The sequence below is a fragment of the Pavona decussata genome, unplaced genomic scaffold, assembly GCF_977016875.1.
Source record: "Pavona decussata unplaced genomic scaffold, jaPavDecu1.1 SCAFFOLD_371, whole genome shotgun sequence".
In the NCBI taxonomy this organism is placed as follows: Eukaryota; Metazoa; Cnidaria; class Anthozoa; order Scleractinia; family Agariciidae; genus Pavona; species Pavona decussata.
The window spans coordinates 1,507,611-1,526,414 of NW_028145747.1; the positions used below are offsets into that span (position 1 = coordinate 1,507,611).

At 37.5% G+C, this 18,804-nt stretch overlaps 2 protein-coding genes and 2 long non-coding RNA genes across 4 annotated transcripts in view; 3 read left to right on the plus strand and 1 right to left on the minus strand.

Annotated features, from left to right (window-relative positions):
- The window catches only part of LOC146452404 (uncharacterized), a 100,450-nt gene that overhangs the window by 52,934 nt on the left and 28,712 nt on the right, over positions 1-18,804 (minus strand). The gene's annotated exons all lie outside the window — the stretch shown is intronic.
- LOC146452406 (uncharacterized) overlaps positions 1-18,804 on the plus strand; it is a 96,043-nt gene that overhangs the window by 32,634 nt on the left and 44,605 nt on the right. The window lies entirely within an intron of this gene.
- Positions 1-18,804, plus strand: part of LOC146452407 (uncharacterized) — a 29,279-nt gene that overhangs the window by 3,908 nt on the left and 6,567 nt on the right. The window contains exon 2 of the long non-coding RNA XR_014859758.1: positions 15,684-15,775. This is a non-coding gene — a long non-coding RNA (uncharacterized LOC146452407). The remainder of the gene's footprint in view (positions 1-15,683; positions 15,776-18,804) is intronic.
- LOC146452408 (uncharacterized) lies at positions 8,221-12,012 on the plus strand. Its single transcript, XM_085098037.1, has 4 exons — positions 8,221-8,239; positions 9,049-9,302; positions 10,936-11,063; positions 11,932-12,012. The coding sequence occupies exons 1-4, from the start codon at positions 8,221-8,223 to the stop codon at positions 11,987-11,989; spliced, it is 459 nt and encodes a 152-aa protein (XP_084954163.1). The 3' UTR covers positions 11,990-12,012.

Below are 18,804 nucleotides of genomic sequence, written 5' to 3' on the forward strand. Positions count from 1 at the left end.
AGCTTAACAGTGATTTACAGCTCTTGCACAATGTTGGCTTGCAGACCGCTTCGGTTTCAGTTTAATGTTGCTGTCTCCTCCTCTGTGTCAAAAGCTGCCTCCTTTATCGATCAAACGTCCCATTACAGGCAGATATGGTCTGCATTCTGATCATCTCCAGCCACTGGGCTTGGCTCGTGTAAGGGAACCGTGATATGCGCTCTGTGTTCTGTGTATTCCAAGTAACCTTTGAATTAGCAAACCGTTCTAATTGGCAAAGAGTAATTTGATTGGGCATGTCTTTCCTCCCTCTTTGTAGGGGATAAATCCTTTCACTTCTTCCTCTGTTCAGCTCCGCCATGTTGTTGTCCCACCCAATTGGGTTCGTATTACTGATTATGTTCTCTCAAAGCTGCCATCTGGAGGTGGTTACGCTATCTGCCCTGTTTCGGAGGATCTTGTTAGAACTACCTCTAGCAGCTATTATCTGGGCTTGACGACCTTAGCAGCCATTTCTTGAAAACAACGGCCTCTTCCATCTCTCCATCTCTGACTGCAATCTTTAACCTCAGTATTTCTTCTAGTTTTTTCCCGACCTTTGGAAATTAAAACTGAGAAAGTTTCGCCACTGTCTAAGGATAGTTCGTTATTTGATCGATCCTATTATCGTACATTATAAGTTCTTGCTGTTGTCTAAATAATTATTGAGCGACACGTATACCTAACTTTTGACGACGTTCTCTCGCAATTCGAGTTGCTTCTGGATTCACAATTTAGTTTTCGAAGTTATAGCTCGTCTGAGCTTGCTTATTCGTTGATCTTTCAGACCTTTCTCTGTGCTCTTCCACTTTTTGAAACAACTCGTTGCGCCTTCATGCAAGATCTGGATGGTCAAAGAATATGAGAACCAAAAAGCGGCAAAAATAATTTCGGCAAAAAAATATTCTCCTCTTCGTCAACCTCTTCATCTTCAGCAAGCACAAGTAGAACATCAGCAGCAAGATGTAGCACTATGGATCTCAACCTGTCAGTCTTCTTGCCTTTCAATGGTAGATTCTGGTGGTCTAAATACTTATTTCATTCTGCCACAGTAAGCTTCCCTGAGTTACCACCTTCCAATAATTTTCTGCAGTCGTAATCATGTACTGTGAGCTAGTACTCGCTGACTTCCTTTCTTTCCTCTCTACACTGGGTTTCTAGTGCAGGCTTCAGCAAACCGTCATTTTGTAGATAGCGCCCAATTCAATCCCTTGATAATTGCTCTTTCTTTAAGCTTATTAAAAGGATGTACTCACTCCCCCCCCCCCCTTATTCCCTCTCTCCCGCCCGGCTTAGCCTCCCAATACTTTCTACGCTGTTCTAGAGTGATATATGATGCTCGTATAGTGATCCTATGGGGTCTATGTAGTTTTCTGATAGTCCAATGCATCTAAACACCCATAACCAAGCCTTTGTAGCAGCACGAAAATTCAGATCTCTAGCAAAGGTATTTTCCTCCTACGCAGTATTATCTTAAATTAAAGTAGTTAGAGTGTAGCATTATGTTTTTGTAGCGTCGTGTTGTAATGATTTCCTCCATTCAGTTCTCTCCCTTCATGATTTTCACCAGCAGGGTCTCTGGTAGAGCATAATTGGTGTTCGTTATATCCACTCCTTTGTGAAGAGGAATTCGTTAACCCCCTTGTTCCCCACCTTAGTTTTCTCTGCTTCCCTATTTTTCCTGCATTTCTGAACAGGCAAAAAATAATCATCGCGGTATAATAATAATATAATAATAATAATAATAATAATAATAATAATAATAATAATAATAATAATAATAATAATAATAATAATAATAATAATAAAGACAGTTTTTAATGAGGGTAACACCAGTAAAGCTAACACAAAGGTGAAATATAAAATACAGAATTAAATAAGAAATTTAACAGAGACAAGTCAAGTTACATGAAAATTGAACAGGTTTAAAATTAAATAAAAAAGGGAAAAACACCTAAAAATTATCCCTGACTTAAATTTTTTTTAACTTGTCCAAACTAAATGCCCTAGCGTCAACAGATACGCCGGGAGTTCTAGGCATGTACTCCTTTGTACAAGAAAGATCTTTGTCCTGTCTTGGTAGAGAGCTTAGTAGATCGTAATAATAATAATAATAATAATAATAATAATAATAATAATAATAATAATAATAATAATAATAATAATAATAATAATAATAATAATAATAATATTAATAATAATAATAATAATAATAATAATAATAACAATAATAATAAAATCTTTCTTTATTATAATATTCCAAGCAAAATTGATATTTACAAGTTAAAAGTAGAAAAAAGAGCTATTAAAACCTATTTACAATTCAATATTTAAAATTCATTTCGATTAAAAAAAAAGCGACTATTTCCAAGCACAAAAGACCTATTTTCAAGCACAATTTTTTAACAATAGTAAGACTAAAAATTTGATGAAATAAAAAAGTTGTTATAATAACAATAATAATAATAATAATAATAATAATAATAATAATAATAATAATAATAATAATAATAATAATAATACATTTGAATAGCGCAAATATCTATATGGATATATTCGGTTGCGCTAGTTTGGGTATTCTTGAGTTTTCTCAGCACATTCTACCGGGTATATTTTTGTCTTTTTTGGAAACTAAAAAGGTCGACGTTCTCAAACGTAAATAAAATTTGTTGCTAGATATGGTACATTTCCCGTGGTTCCAGACTTTCTTATAAGGTTGTGGCCCTGAACGTCTGTATGGAGGTGAATGCTATCATCCTGTAGGACTTTGCCATTCTAATTAAACAAACTGTTCCTCGTTACCTTGCGCGCAAAGCTTCAGCATGCATGCAATTAAGACATCTTGCCATGAAACTCCCGTGAGATTTTAATCCTAATTGTAGATTTTAATCCTAACTATAGGTTAACAGTAAATTTCACAGCTAATTAAAATAGGTCACAGAAATTATTGAAATGATAGTTAAAACGTTTCTCTGGTTAAAAATTAAATATGTATACGTATAGAAAACTCAAATTTTTAAAAAACCCAACGTTTCGGCCAAAACTTCGGCCTTCATCAGGGGATAGTGATTATAATTTTACTTTTTACACGGAATGCCCGCAGGGCATGACATGTCTAGGTTTCTGTTGGGTACCTTTTTTTCTTCGTCGTAGTAACAAATCGACAAATTAATTACACGGAATGCCCGCAGGGCATGACGTGCCTAGGTTTCGGTCGGGTATCTTTTTTTTTTCTTCGTCGTAGTCACAAATCGATAAATTAATTTATGCATTAAAATATGTCCTCCCCTAGTGGGGATGTAGTGTTCTGATTGTCTTCAACAAAAGCAGGCCAATCAAAATCTATTATTCGGCACATATCACGAGAGAGAGGACCCACTCATCCCTTCCTGTGTGACGTCAAATCATTATTTGATTTATTCATTAAACCTTGATTAAATTCTACCCTCTCCCAGAAGGGATTTATTGTTCTGATTGTCTTGAACAAAAACAGCCCGATCAAAATCTATTATCGGCGAGTATATCACGACGGAGAGGACCCACTTATCTCTACCTGTGTGACGTCAAAGCAAGTCATCATTTCGAAAAGTTGTTTTTGTTCAATGGCTGTCACATGTATGAATTTAAGACTCTGATCTGCCGTTTTCAGAGAGAAAACAAACCTTTTTCAAGCAGTAAATCGAAATAATAACTTTTAAGTAGTACTCGACAGTTGAAACGGTGGAAATTGGGTGAGTTCACCGCAAAGAAACTCCGCTTTAAAAAACAGATCGAATAATCAACGCGAAGGATTAGAGCTAGAGGAGGCCAGACCAGTTCAGCGGTCTCATGACGTTATTGCATAGTTATTTCTGGTATGATTCCTAGTAACATAACGATAAGTATCACGCAATATATCTGAATAAAACCATTCAGACAATTATTTCAATTGCCAAGGGAGGATAGTTTTTAAATATCTGCGAAACATACAATGGGGAATAATTGGGGCTACATTAAGCATTCCGTGTTAATGCCATTAGCCGGGCATCTTGTTAAATTTCTTATCACTTCCCCTGATGAAGGCTGAAGTATTGGCCGAAAACTTGGGTATTTTAAAAATTTGATTTTTTAACGTATACATATTTTTAACCAGAGAAACGTTTTAACTATTATGAATCAACCTGGTTACAGATCCATTTTTAAAATTATTTAAAAGTTTACCCTATAATTATATAACTAACTCTGCGAATGAAAAAATTGCGTTAAGCTTTGAGAATTATTTAGAGCAGAAATATATGCTACCTACAAACAAGTTCGCTTCTAGGAGGATACTGTCAAAAAGGCTTGCCGACTTCTGAAAAGCAGTTGAGACACTTAGTGGTTACGATCTCAATTAAGCAAGTTAGTAACAAAGAGAACTCCATTTATTTGAAGGCAGCCTCACCTCTGTTAGCACTTATTACGTTTTCTTTTTCAGTTATTTTCCAAGGACGCTGCTGGTTGATTGCCAACTTCAACCCATTATGTCAGTTCACCATACTAAGTTCTCAGAAGGTCTGTGTGCAAGCTTTACTCCACTAGGAGTGGAACCATGACCTGCATCGACGCTGTATGCGGTACTCGATAGCGTTGAACTGCAATGGCTCAGTGTGGTTTCCTACTCTACTAGCATCCGTGTTATTATGTTCATTTGGTAGTCTGCTTATTGTGCCGGAGTGGTTTCTTCTTCCACCTACAAAAAATTGAACCAGTCAGTACCTCCAACGAGTACGAATATCAAATGGCTTTCAGTGATTTTAAACTCGTCGGTACAACACGGGGGTTGTGCGCTGTGGAAAGGAGCAACTTTACATAGATACATAGATACATACATATATACATACATACTTTATCGAAACTGCATTCAACAGGGATTTTCAGCAACAATGTTATATATATTTATAAACTTTGTAAATGAAACTAAATATAAATGACAAATTCTCGAAGGATGTCCAAGCTCACATGAAGTTGTAACAGGTGTTGGGATTCCTGCAGAGAACTTAGTAGAATATGGGGAACTTTAGCGGACGAACTTAATTTGAAAATACAAACCTGAGGTCATTTATATTTAGTGTGTAGAAATAGTGTTTTCGGTCTTTGGAAAATTTTGACTGCGATAAGCCTTGTACTTTTAAGACAGTAGGGAATTTGGTCATTTCAAGTCATTTTGTGTTGTTGTTTCGACGATTCACGTGTAGGGCAATTGTTTTTCTTATTAAATACTATTGTTTTATGACGTTTTTGTCGCTGTCGCCATAGTAGCTTCTTAAAACTCCCTTTTGTCTGAAGTCGGTGTAACAGTTGCCTTAACCCTTTAATCCCTAACGGTGATCAGCATCAAATTTCTCCTTGCAATATCAATGTTTATTCAACCCCTGAGGTCATGAGAATTAAGGATATGATCACCCAAGGTGAATTTTCTTTGATATTTTAATAATTTCTCTTCATTACTTTTATAAGACAAGACGCTTTTCCGAGCGTTACGCGGGATGCTTGGGTCGATGTAAGCATTAACTTTGAAATGAATGGCTGATTACCTGTTGGAGTTCGAGATCGTTGATTGCATAAAATGACGACCTTTTAGTAATTAGTTATCAATCGATTTTCTTAGCTCTTACTGATACCACGAGGTAACAGCAATCTGACAGATACCGGAAATTCTCGTGATTGTTACGAGCATGGATTACAAACCTTATTGTCTGCGCTAATAGGCCCTAACACGGTTTTGACGAGTAGGCAAACACGCTTGAAATAACAGTGTTTGTATGGAAATCCAATATCAAATAATTTCAGTAAAACATCGCTTCTGAAAAATTCATGAATTGGAAATTTTTGACACTAGGAAAAGGATTTTAAGAAAAAATAATTGGAGGGATGTAGCTGTGCCAGAAAGCGTCCAGTCGCGTTTTGAACTTTCCATACATTTGTCTGTATTTTTTTCCCGCGAACTATTTTTAGTAGCAGTTCACGGCTGGTTCGCTATACAGACAAATGTATGGAAAGTGATATATATATATCCCTCGTGATATACGTGCAGATAATAGATTTTGATTGGGCCGTTTTTGTTGAAGACAATCAGAACAATAGATCACTTCTAGGAGAAAGCAGGGTTTGAAGTAACGACGAAGGAAAAAAAAAGATGCTCGAGCGAAATTCATGTGCAGATTTGAAGCTACGAAGCTACTTTACTTTCGATGTTAATGTTGTGTAAATAGTGTGAAATAAATGAACCTTAAACCTTACAACCAAGAAAAAAAAAGATACTCGACCGAAAGCCATGCGGGCATCCCGCGTAATTAATGTGCAGATTTATTTATAGCTACCATGAAGAATGTACCGAACCCAATTTTAGACACGGTCTGCCGCGTAATAGTAATCAAACCAGTTAATGCGGTGGTATTTGTTGTTCATTCCCAATGTTTATTGTTCGTTGAGCAAGCTCCAGCTAGCCTGCCAGCCATTCTCGTAAGCGGCCAGCTCCAGTTGCGGACACCTTTTTCCGCGTCCAGAGGGTGTCCGTTGAAAAAATTTTTTGCACTTACAGATTTAAGCAGGATTTTCTTTTAACGCCAACCTCGCGAAATTCGGGAAATGGCATTTGCTTATAATGTTTTCTCTGTTGAACACTACAAGGCAGCTTTTGGCGGATATTTTTTTCTCCGATTTGATATGATTCATTATCAGCCAAATTAAGCCATTAGGGACGGAGCGCAAATTAATGCATGACATAATTTCGGCCCCCTGATTGGTCAGACGCTATTCTGTTTTCCCCGCCTCGATTTTCTACCTTTTTAAAACTGCTTTGACAAGAGGTTTTCAGCCGCCCGCTGGGAGGAAAATCTAGAACCGGAACACGGAACCGAACCAGAAGCCAGAACTGGAATCCAACAATCGCAATCCAGAATCTGAGATCCGGAATCCTGAATTCGAAAACTATAACTTGAAGGAAGTCCAATATTATTTATATATTCTCACAAAACTTCACTATCCACGGTGTTAGCAGAGCCTGATGAGTGAAAAGTAAACGCAAGATGGAGGACCTTAAAGGGACTATGTCACACCAGGTGCATGCGCACGTTGATAAGAAGCATTTTAAAATGGTTGGGCCAACTTTTTCAAATGCCGCTGGAGGGTTCGGGAAGCTGTTTTCATCTGTTTGAATCGCGTTCATCTTCGGAAAATTAGCTCAAATTTTTCTTTACAAACGTTCCTTAGTAATTACAGATTTTGAGAATCTGTCTGTGGCGATATTTTTGAAAGCACTTGCAATGGCGGAAAAGCAAAAATCCAGTGACGAGTTGTGTGCAAATTAGTCTCAACCGGACTCTACTGCACATGTGCCCCAGCTGACATAGTCCAATGTTTAATATTTGATTATTTCTACTCAACGCCCTATCCTATCCAAGCGCGGCAGCGCCGCCATCTTTCGAAACTCCACGTTTTTGGACGATACTCTCCTGTTCCTTAGTTTTTACCTTTTTACTACTCAAGTAACTAACTAACTTTCGATAACGATGTGAAAGTCAATTCGTGTTTTACAAGACCTTCCTTTTACCTAACCTACAATTGTAGCAGTTATGCAGTGGCTTTCGCTTCACGCGGGTAATTTTGTTGGTCAAGTTACGAATGATTGACATCTGACAGTGTACTCCTCCAACCTAATAACCAGTATCTCGTTGAAAACATGGACCAAAGGCGTAAAAATAAATTTCAGCTCTCTCCATAAGGAGGGGGTGGGAGGTAATGTACATGTTGTTAAATATTTCTCACCTAAACACTAAATGCTGGTTTAAAAACTCTATCTTTTAAAAAATTCGTCTTATCGTCTGCAAGCTCTTAAAGGGCCCCACGATCCCTCACGTCCACAAGACTCCTAAGAAAAGATTCTGTGACGTCATCTGCCCACCTTACTCTTGGGCTTCTCTGTCGATTTTTTTAAACAATATTTTTGTACGAAGTTTGCTCTGAGGGCGCAAAGTGTTCATCGAGAATGCTTATGTTTTGTTTTTAGAATTGTTATTAATTGTACCATGTTACCTTTTTACAAATTACTAGATTGCGGAACGTGAAGAATGAATTACATTAAACATCCCGTTTCTATCTTATTCCAGAGTAGCCAGAGAGCCGATTTAAACTATAAAAAAATCTTCATTATACTGGATGACATGTCCCTTTAGGAGAAAAATGGGTAGATGTCAGCAAGGTTCGAATTACCACATTGGCAGATTTATGTAGGTAAAGATTACATTGATTTATTTTCCCTAAGGAAGATGAAGAACGTACTTATAATGTGAGACATTACGCAATGGGTCCAGTTGAGAAGATGCTTTAAAAAGCAACATGTGCCCACCCCATCGTGTCATCGTCTTAGCGGGAACTAAAAGCTTTGAAAGTTTTGTGAAATATGAAATGACTCCATCATAGTCGTGTTCTCGGAAGCGAGATGAAAACCGAGGCACCGTTCACTTTCAGTGGGGTAGGGTAGAAAAAAAAAAGCCTTTATTTGGGGATCGGGGAAGGGGGGGGGGGGGGGGGACTACGTGAGTAAATTAAGTGAGTGGAAAGGATAATCCAAAAAAAAAACCACTTCGGAGGATTGAGGTGGAGCGGGGAGAGAGCGCTGAGTACAAATAATCATATTTTTAAAATTGCGTTGGCGTTGATCCCGCCCTGCTAATAGTGGCTAATAAATTTTGCATTTTCTCTCAAATAGTTTCCAATTCTGTATTGCGGATTCCGCCTTCCAGATTTCCGGATCCCCGTATTCCACAGTTTTGGGATTTATTGCTTTGCATACGCCTTCCACTGGCGAAAACCGATCCGCAGTAGGGTAGGGCGGGGCAGTGGTGCAGCTTTTGAACTTAGCCGAGATTTTTGTCCGAATACCCATTGCAGGGAATTTGTGGATGGTCAAACGAGTCTCTAAAAAAAATTTGTCAGACAGTCCACTAAAACGGTCGAAAATCTATATTGCGTCACATTCCTCGACTGTACCTCTCCTTTTCCTCACAGGAGGCAGGGTATGGTCACTTAAGGTTTGGTGCATAGTTAATTTCCGTGACTTCTTCAATGCAAGAAGACAATTTTGGGGAAATTTGGGAACTTTTTCGTCGCAACAAATTGAATTCGCAGGGAGACAAAACTTATATAGATTGAAAGCATTTCATGTGGTCTTCAGTCTGCGATCGAGGAACAAAGATTCTAATCCCAGCAAGAAACATCAGCCTTCAGAGAAGATTAGCTGTTTGCATGAACCGGCAGAGAAGGTCAGTATGGCGTATCGCTGTAGTTGTTTAAAGGAGGAGTTCTCATGTATTACAGTTCGTTCAACCCTAAGACCCCTACGAATCAAAAGAATTTTCAGAACTCAAAACTTTAGATCAAGGATAGTGGACTTCAAACCACCAGAAGTTTTTTAGTGATCAAGACAATTTGAATACATTTTCCTATATAAACAAGGTGAGAGGGAACAACATAGTATTTGTGACGCTTCATTGGGTCACGGTAAAGAATAGGCGAAAATTGGATATTTATTTTTCGCACAAAAGGAAGTAAATAAAACAAATCAATTGCACCATGTGGAAATGTTTTGCAGTATCGTTAATACATATCTACGAAAGTGACTACAATTTAGGATTTCACTGAGGCGGTGACTACGCTGAACCAGTAACAGAATCTCTGATCGTGTTTGAATCATTTTTAATAATGACATATGCGACAGATTGATTCGATAAAACGTTGTCTTCTGGAACGGCTTTTGAGTTTTGCCGCATTTACTATTTCAAAAGGAAATGAATGGAACTGAATCGATGTTTCACTAATCCTGTTATTGCAATAGGCTTTGCTCAGTGTCGAATCTTTGCTCCATTTGAATTTTTCACCTTTAAGTAAATCGATTCAACATATACCAGTTGAATATTTATTGCGAAATAATGACATTTTCAGTAGAAAAAAGCAAGCATGTTTTGCGGCGTGCCCATAGCATGCAAATGCTTGACTTTATGCTGTAGCCGTAAACAGAGACTCTACTGATTGATACAAACAATCAGTTATGTGGTAATTATATGTTCTGTTTTGTTTTGGGTTTAATCTATAGCTAAATTCTTGTACTTGCAATTGACCGCTAGAATTTAAATTTTATTCACGGTTTTAGAACTACAGTGGCTCATTTCGTGAATGGATTCGCTATTGGTGAGATCTTCTAGAACGAAGAAAGGCTTCTGTGGAATGATGCCAATTTATACAAAAAGGTCATGCAGAAGACAACCGCACGTTGTCCACTGCGCGAAGGTGCATTCGTTGTGCTTTTGAAGGCATTTTTTATTGCTCCTACCTGAAACTCAATGTTATTCCTTTTACGAGTACCAAATAATTTGTGTTAATTGCGACGGAGGCCACATGCCTCGCTTAATATAAGCTGACCTGCGGTTTGTGCATGAACTTGTAGGACTAGTGGCTTTCCGTGGCAGGCAGAGAAGATGTTTTTAGCCACTGCTTAGCCGAGGGACTGATCATGAGTAAAAAGATTATTAAACTAAAATAAAAAAAGAGGTGAAAGAGGGTCGTGGATTGTGTGTGTTAAACAACAGTAGGCTAATGGCGGCAAATGATTTAAATTTTTAACTTTCTTCCAGATTACCAACCTCAGGATTTTATTGTGAACGTCCTTCGCTACGTGTTCCCTAATTATAAAAGAATAATTTACTCGGTTTTCATTTGTCCGTCTGTCACGTTTAAAGATAGCTGATACACTTGCGTGTGAATCAAATCATTCACTAGCTCATCCATTCTTTATTTCGTAGTAATTATACGTTCTGTTTCTTTTTGGTTCAACCTATCGCTAAATTCTAGTATGACCGCGAGAATCTTTATAATTGTTTTGAATTTTGATATTTTTAGAACTATTGTGACTCGTTTCGCGAGCGGAGATCTTCTAGAGGGAAGAAGGTTGAAATGATAGCAATTTATGCAAAAACTGACATGAGGTCATGGCCAGAAGACAACCGCGTCTACTTCACTGCGCGAAGGTACATTGACTGTGCTTTTGAAGCAGATTTATTACTTTTAAATGAAAATAAATGTTCCTCCCTTTAGGAGTATAAAATAATTTGTCTTAATTGTGACCGAGGCCGCATTAAAACTTGCAGTTTGTGCATGAACTTGTAGGACTAGTGGCTTTCCGTGTAGTCAGATTAATCCTTTGGAGTACTAGAGGCAGTGAAGATGTTTTTAGCCACTGTTTAGCCGAGGGACTGATCAGCAGTAAAAAGATGATTAAATTTGCGGTGGAAGAGGTGCGTGGATTATTCAAGTGAAAATGTGAGAGGTCATGAAAACTCCAATAACCAGTGAATTAGTCTTCAAGATACCGATTAAAGTATATATGTGTGTGTTAAACAACAATAGGCTCATGGCCGCAATTCGGAAATGATTTAATTTTCAGGTTTTTACTGTGAAAGTCCTTCGCTACGTGTTACCTAATTTTAAAAAGGGAATTTCCTCGGTCTTAATTTTTCCGTCTGTCACGTTTCAAGATAACTGATGCACTAGCGCGTGAATCAAATAGACCAAATAATTCACTAGCTCATCCATTCTTGATTTCCTAAAAATTAATCACTGGGGAAATAACTTGCGAGTCGATCCTGTTAGTTTGTCTTCAGCATAGTATTTTTTGTTCGAATGATGTTTTTACCAGAGAAAGCAAGCATGTTTTGCGGCATGCCCAGAGCAAATACTTGACTATATACTGGAGCGTAAACAGAGACTTCTATCGATCGATACAAACGCAATTATGTGGTAATTATATCTTCTGTTTCTCTTTGGGTTCAATCTATAGCTAAATTCTAGTATGTCTGCTAGAATCCTTATAAATGTTTTATATTTTGATACTTTTAGAACCACAGTGGCACGTTTCGTGAATGGAGATCTTCTAGAACGAAGAAGGTTGGAATGATAGCAATTTAATATGGAATGAAAAGGTCATAGCCAGAAGACAACCGCGTCTAGTCCACTGCGCGAAGGTACATTGACTGTGCTTTTGAAGCACATTTATTACTTCTAACTGAAAACAAATGTTCCTCCCTTTAGGAGTATAAAATAATTTGTCTTAATTGTGACCGAGGCCGCATTAAAACTTGCAGTTTGTGCATGAACTTGTAGGACTAGTGGCTTTCCGTGTAGTCAGATTAATCCTTTGGAAAACTAGAGGCAGTGAAGATGTTTTTAGCCACTGTTTAGCCGAGGGACTGATCAGCAGTAAAAAGATGATTAAATTTGCGGTGGAAGAGGTGCGTGGATTATTCAAGTGAAAATGTGAGAGGTCATGAAAATTCCAGTAACAAGTGAATTAGTCTTCAAGATACCGATTAAAGTATATCATGTGTGTTAAACAACAGTAGGGTCATGGCCGCAAATGATTTTATTTTAAACTTACTTTAAGATTGCCAACTTCAGGTTTTTACTGCGAAAGTCCTTCGCTACGTGTTAAACCTGATTTTAAAAAGAGAATTTTCTCGGGGTTGACTTTTTCTGTCCGTCACGTTTCAAATAGCTGATGCACTTGCGTGTGAATCAAATCATTCACTACCTCATCCATTCTTGATATCATAAAAAACTAATCACTAGAGAAATAACTTGCGAGTCGAACCTGTTAGTTTGTCTTCAGCATAGTATTTTTTTTTTTGCGAATGACGTTTTTACCAGAGAAAGCAAGCATGTTTTGCGGCATACCCATAGCAATTTCTTGACCTTATACTGGAGCTTAAACAGAGACTCTATCGATCGATACAAACGGAATTATATGGTAATTATATGCTCTGTTTCTTTTTGGGTTCAATCTATAGCTAAATTCTAGTATGACAGCTAGAATCCTAATAAATGTTTTATATTTTGATATGTTTAGAAGCACAGTGGCCCGTTTCGAGAATGAAGATCTTCTAGAACGGAGAAGGTGGAATGATGCCAATTTAAAGTGCACAAATTAGGTCTTGCAGAAGCGTGTACTCCACTGCGCGAAGGTGCATTCGCTGTGCTTTTGAAGGCATTTTTTTAATTATTGATTTCGTACTGAAAGTAAATGTTCTTCACTTTAGGAGTATAAAATAATTTGTCTCAATTGCGACCGAGGCCGTATGCCTCGCTTAATATAAAACCTGTAGTTTGTGCATGAACTTCTGGGACTAGTAGCTTTCGTGTAGAGGCAGTGAAGATGTTTTTAGCCACTGTCTAGCCGAGGTACTGACCATGATTAAAAAGATTATTAAATTAAAAAAAAATTGAGGTGAAAGAGGGTCGTGGATTATGTTTGTGACAATAATAGGCTCATGGCCGTAAATGATTTAATCAATTAGCTTACTTCAAGATTGCCAACTTTAGGCTTTTATTGCGAACGTCTTTCGTTACGTGTTACCTAATTTTAAGAAGATAATTTTCTCGGTCTTCATTTGTCCGTCTGTCACGTTTCAAGATGGACTTGCGTGTGAATCAAATCATTCACTAGATCATCTATTCTTGATTTCGTAAAAATTTAATACTTGGGAAATAACGTGCGAGTGGAACATGTTAGTTTGTCTTCCGCATAATATTTTTTTTTGCGAATAACGTTTTTACCGGAGAAAGCAAGCGTGTTTTTTGCGGCATGGCCATGGAAATTGCTTGACTTTATGCTGGAGCGTAAACATGCAGAGACTCTATCTATTATTACAAACAATCGGTTATGTGGTGATTATACGTTCTGTTTCGTTTTCGGTTCAATCTATAGCTAAATTTTAGTATGGTCGCTAGAATCCTAATAAATGTTTTGAAGTTTGATATTTTTAGAACCACAGTGGCTCGTTTCGTGAATAGAGATATTCTAGAGCGAAGAAGGTTGAGGTGATGATAACAATTTATGCAAAAACTGAGGTCATGGCCAGAAGACAACCGCGTCTACTTCACTGCGCGAAGGTACATTCACTGTGCTTTTGAAGCACATTTATTACTTCTAACTGAAAATAAATGTTTCTCCCTTTAGGAGTATAAAATAATTTGTCTTAATTGTGACCGAGGCCGCATTAAAACTTGCAGTTTGTGCATGAACTTGTACGACTTGTGGCTTTTCGTGTAGTCAGATTAATCCTTTGGAATACTAGAGGCAATGAAGATGTTTTTAGCCACTGTTTAGCCGAGGGAATGATCGTGAGTAAAAAGATGATTAAATGTGAGGTGGAAGAGGTGCGTGGATTATTATGTGAGAGGTCATGAAAACTCCAGTAACAAGTCAAAGTCATTCAAGATACCGATTAAAGTATATATGTGTGTGTTAAACAACAATAGTCTCATGGCCGCCAATGATTTTATTTTAAACTTACTTCAAAATTGCCAACTTCAGGTTTTTACTGAGAAGGTCCTTCGCTACGTGTTAAACCTGATTTTAGAAAGAGAATTTTCCCGGTGTTCACTTTTTCCGTCTGTCACGTTTCAAGATAGCTGATGCTCTTGCGTGTGAATCAAATCATTCACTAGCTCATCCATTCTTGATTTCGTGAAAATTAATCACTTGGGAAATAACTTGCGAGTCGATCCTGTTAGTTTGTCTTCAGCATAGTATTTTTTTTTTTTTTGCGAATGACGTTTTTACCAGAGAAAGCAAGCATGTTTTGCGGCATGCCCATAGCAAACACTTTACTTTATACTGGAGCGTAAACAGAGGCTTCTATCGATCGATACAATCGCAATTATGTGGTAATTATATGTTCTGTTCAATCTATGGCTAAATTCTAGTATGACTGCTAGAATCCTAATGAATGTTTTATATTTTGATATTTTTAGAACCACAGTCTCCCGTTTTGTGAGAGGAGATCTTCTAGAACGAAGAAGGTGGAATGATGCCAATTTAATGTGCACAAATTAGATTTTGCAGAAGCGTGTATTCCACTGCGCGAAGGTGCATTCGCTGTGCTTTTGAAGGCATTTTTTATTACTTATTTCTTGCTGAAAGTAAATGTTCTTCACTTTAGGAGTATAAAATAATTTGTCTCAATTGCGACCGAGGCCGCATGCCTCGCTTAATATAAAACCTGCAGTTTGTGCATGAACTTGTGGGACTAGTAGCTTTTCGCGTAGAGGCAGTGAAGATGCTTTTAGCTACTGTTTAGCTGACTATGAGTAAAAAGATTATTAGAGTTAAAAAAAATTGGGGTGAAAGAGGTGCGTGGATTATTCAAGTGAAAATGTGAGACGTCATGAAAACTTCACTGAGTAACCAGTGGAATAGTCTTCAAGATACCGATTAAAGTGTATCATGTGTGTCAAAAAACAATAGGCTCATGGCTGCAAATTATTTAATTTTTAACTTACTTCAAGATTTCCAACTTTAGGCTTTCACTGAGAAAGTCGTTTGCTACGTGTTACCAGAGAAAGCAAGCATGTTTTGCGGCATGCCCATAGCAAATGCTTGACTTCATGCTGGAGCGTAAATAGAGACTCTATCGATCGATACACACAATCACTTATGTGGCAGTTTTTTGTGTTCTGTTTCTTTTTAGGTTCAATCTATTGCTAAATTCTAGTATGACCGCTAAAATCCTAATAAATGTTTAGAATTTTGTTATTTGTAGAACCACAGTGGTTCGTTTTGTGGGTGGATATATTGTGTAGAACGAAGAAAGGTGGAATGATGCCAGTTTACATGAAAAGGTCATGCAGACAACCGCGTCAACTTCAGTGCGCGAAGGTGCCGCCATTCACTCTGCTTTTGAAGGTATATTTTATTACCTCTAACTGAAACTGAATGTTCTTTCCTTTACTGAGTATAAAATAATTTGTCCTAATTGTGACCGAGGCCGCATTAAAACTTGCAGTTTTTGCCTGAACTTGTAGGAATAGTGGCTTTCTGTGTAGTATTAATCCTGAATAGAGACAGTATCTGAAATTAAAGCAGGGGAAGAATAAACTAACGTGACCATAGTTCTTTGTGGGATAGTAGGTAAATGTTATCAGAGCTGAGAAACTAAATGTATATATATGTATATATTTTAAAGCAATCAACAGGGAACAATTTGTACAATTCCATAAGCTGCAAGCTCAATAGAAAAATCTCGTCCAAATTAACAGTTACTTTAAACCAACGAAACTTCTTACTAGGTAACCTAAGACTACCTCTTTTGGGCCTTGTGGTCTAAGTAGGTTAATTTTTGCATATGAATCAAATTCCGTGCAATTCGCTTGCGTGCCATCTTTTGCGATGATCAATACGGAATGAGGAGTCTTAACCCTTCTTAATGACCTTCGAAATACTTTAAACTTCAGTGTTTATCAAACTGACCTACTTGTTGCCGAACAGTTGCCGCCAGAGTTATAATAGACTGTAAATTCAATTGTCTGTCATGAATTGCAATCATCCTCTTCTTTTGAAACGGGAAATTATCCATTCCTATGTGACGATTTTCTGCAAGTTTGCACCCGGCCACTAGCGAGCAAAAATAGAGACACTCTACAAATCACACAGAGGATGAAGTATAATGATTGAACATTAGAATTAAAACACATAAATATATATTTTGAATTAGCTCAAGGTATTTAGGTTATTTTCTTTAAGACTTTAAGACTTAAGAGTTGACTTTATTGGGCAGCCAAAACAACAAAAACAGCAACATATGCAAAAGGAAGAAAATTGTTACTTCTGCAGACGAAAAAAATGTTTAGTTGTCACTAGTAGAATTGTTCGATTCAAACAGGATTTTTTGTATTCGATGCTGTACATACATACGTATAAACATACATACACTTTATTTGATAACGCAGGCTGATGTGGACCTGCCTAAAGTAAACTAACGAATTTACAGGAAGAAAATAATGACAAAAAATGTGTTACAACATGTGAGCGAATGTGTATTACGCATGTATGATTAAGAAGACTAAAAGGAGATGGATTATTGAGAATAAAAATGGAGTCAAGAATAATAAAAGGAGTCATTCTTGTTCATAAGGAGGGAGCCCTCTTTATCGAAGCTAAAGTCATTGATGGTTTTGTAAGCGTTTTTTGAAGGTGTCGACGTTATCACAGTTCTTGACTTTGCCGGGGAGAGCATTCGATATCATAGTACCTCTGTGCTGAAGAGAAAGTCTTCCTAATTCTTTATAAGGCCATGTGTAGTTCAAGTTGTTTTGTTCGTCTTGTCTTATGCTTTTTCTCTCTCAATACAAAGAAACCTTGGATCTGTGTTGGCGCCGCGAGGTGATATACTTGATGGATGCGTTTAAAAATTGATTTGTTGTATATAAAAAGGATAATGGCTGCCAACTGACCATTTGGAGGACTTTCGTGTTGTCCGGCTTGATTTCTTGGTAATCGATGGATAAATTTAGCTGCTTTAACTTAAATGGCGGACTCCGTGAAGGAAATTTGATTTTTGTGATTGATGAGAAAGGGAAAAACGTTGACTTGGATCAATGTGAATCGATGGAACTCTTTAAATCAATTAAAGGAAGAATTCTCATGGCTTTTAATGGAAATTCCGTGTCGCTAAGGGATGTTTCGTAACATTTCTTCTTATACTGTTGCTTCACTGAAATGCAATTGTTCATCTTAACACTGTCACTAAGGGTAGTGCATTAGTTTGATGCATTACTGTTCGATGAGCACGAATTGTCGTGTAAAGTTCTACCACTTCCTTCTCTAATAATTAGTAAAAAGTGGGGATCTCCTTTTTCCGTCAAGTGCATGATTTGTGCCGAGTATATATCGACCGATATCTTACACAGAAGACCAGACAATTTGGCAAACAACAACATGCATGGATGTTCGGACAATTTTGTCTAATAAAAGGATACCAATATTCTTTGCTAATCAGTAAAGAGAAGTATGGAAAACTGAATAAGTCAGCTAAGGCAAGGTAAGACAAGCTGCTAATAAATTTCGTAACCTTACAAAACCCCAGGTGAGGTTGAATTTCGCAGTGACGTTCGTTCTGATTTTTATGTTGCTCATCGAAGAATTTGAAAAAGCCAGTTTTATGGCACTGACACGTAGTCAAACGCGATTGTCTAAAGAGATTCACTTTAAAGTCCATTGTTGATTCTGTAATCCTGAAGTTTGGGGTGCCGTTTCCTCTGGACGTTCTCGGCGTTACTATAGTGAACATATTCCGTGATTTTCGGGGCCCACCCTCCTGAGTGAAATGAAAATGGCCATCTCGATGGCGAAGACATCACTGCGTGGCATTAAGTTCCTAATCTTGCAAGGCAAATGTTCTCTAGTAATTGGCATGGCTTTTTTTCGATCAGTTGACATTTCGTGAACATTATCGTGGAGGCTTCACAGCCAGATTCTGTTGATAGAAACTTTAGGTATATATATGTTTCTTACAACATAATGATTTTCTTGAAAAATGTAACACGTTTAAGAGATAAACAAATCGCAGTAGCAGTCAGTCAAAACTGTCTGGCATGATCGCAGTGTCTTCGCCCTTAGTTCCTTAATAGCCTCAACAAGGCAACTGTATTAATTCAGGCAATTCCTATCATTAATTGGCTACTGTTATGTCATTTGCTATAGGAACAAATGGACATATTTAACTTACGGGCAGTAATTGAACTAAAAATTCCGGCTTGAAGCCTTTCCCAGATGGAATCAGACTCTTGTTAGGCTGACGTCGTTTGGCTGCACCAGTTTAAAGCATTCAACAGTGATCCTGGCAAAGTCAAATCAGTCCAGCTGGATCATTTGTTTGATATCGTAATCCTTGAATCCGCACTTTAGTGGAAACAATCTCGCGTGAGTTAGGAATG

What these genes read in the sequence shown, in the direction of transcription:
- LOC146452408 (XM_085098037.1), top strand. An exon ending in TGCATGAACCGGCAGAGAAG is followed by an intron (nt 9,303 to 10,935) that starts GTCAGTATGGCG and finishes TGATATTTTTAG; the next exon opens with AACTATTGTGACTCGTTTCG. An exon ending in GTCTACTTCACTGCGCGAAG is followed by an intron (nt 11,064 to 11,931) that starts GTACATTGACTG and finishes TGATACTTTTAG; the next exon opens with AACCACAGTGGCACGTTTCG.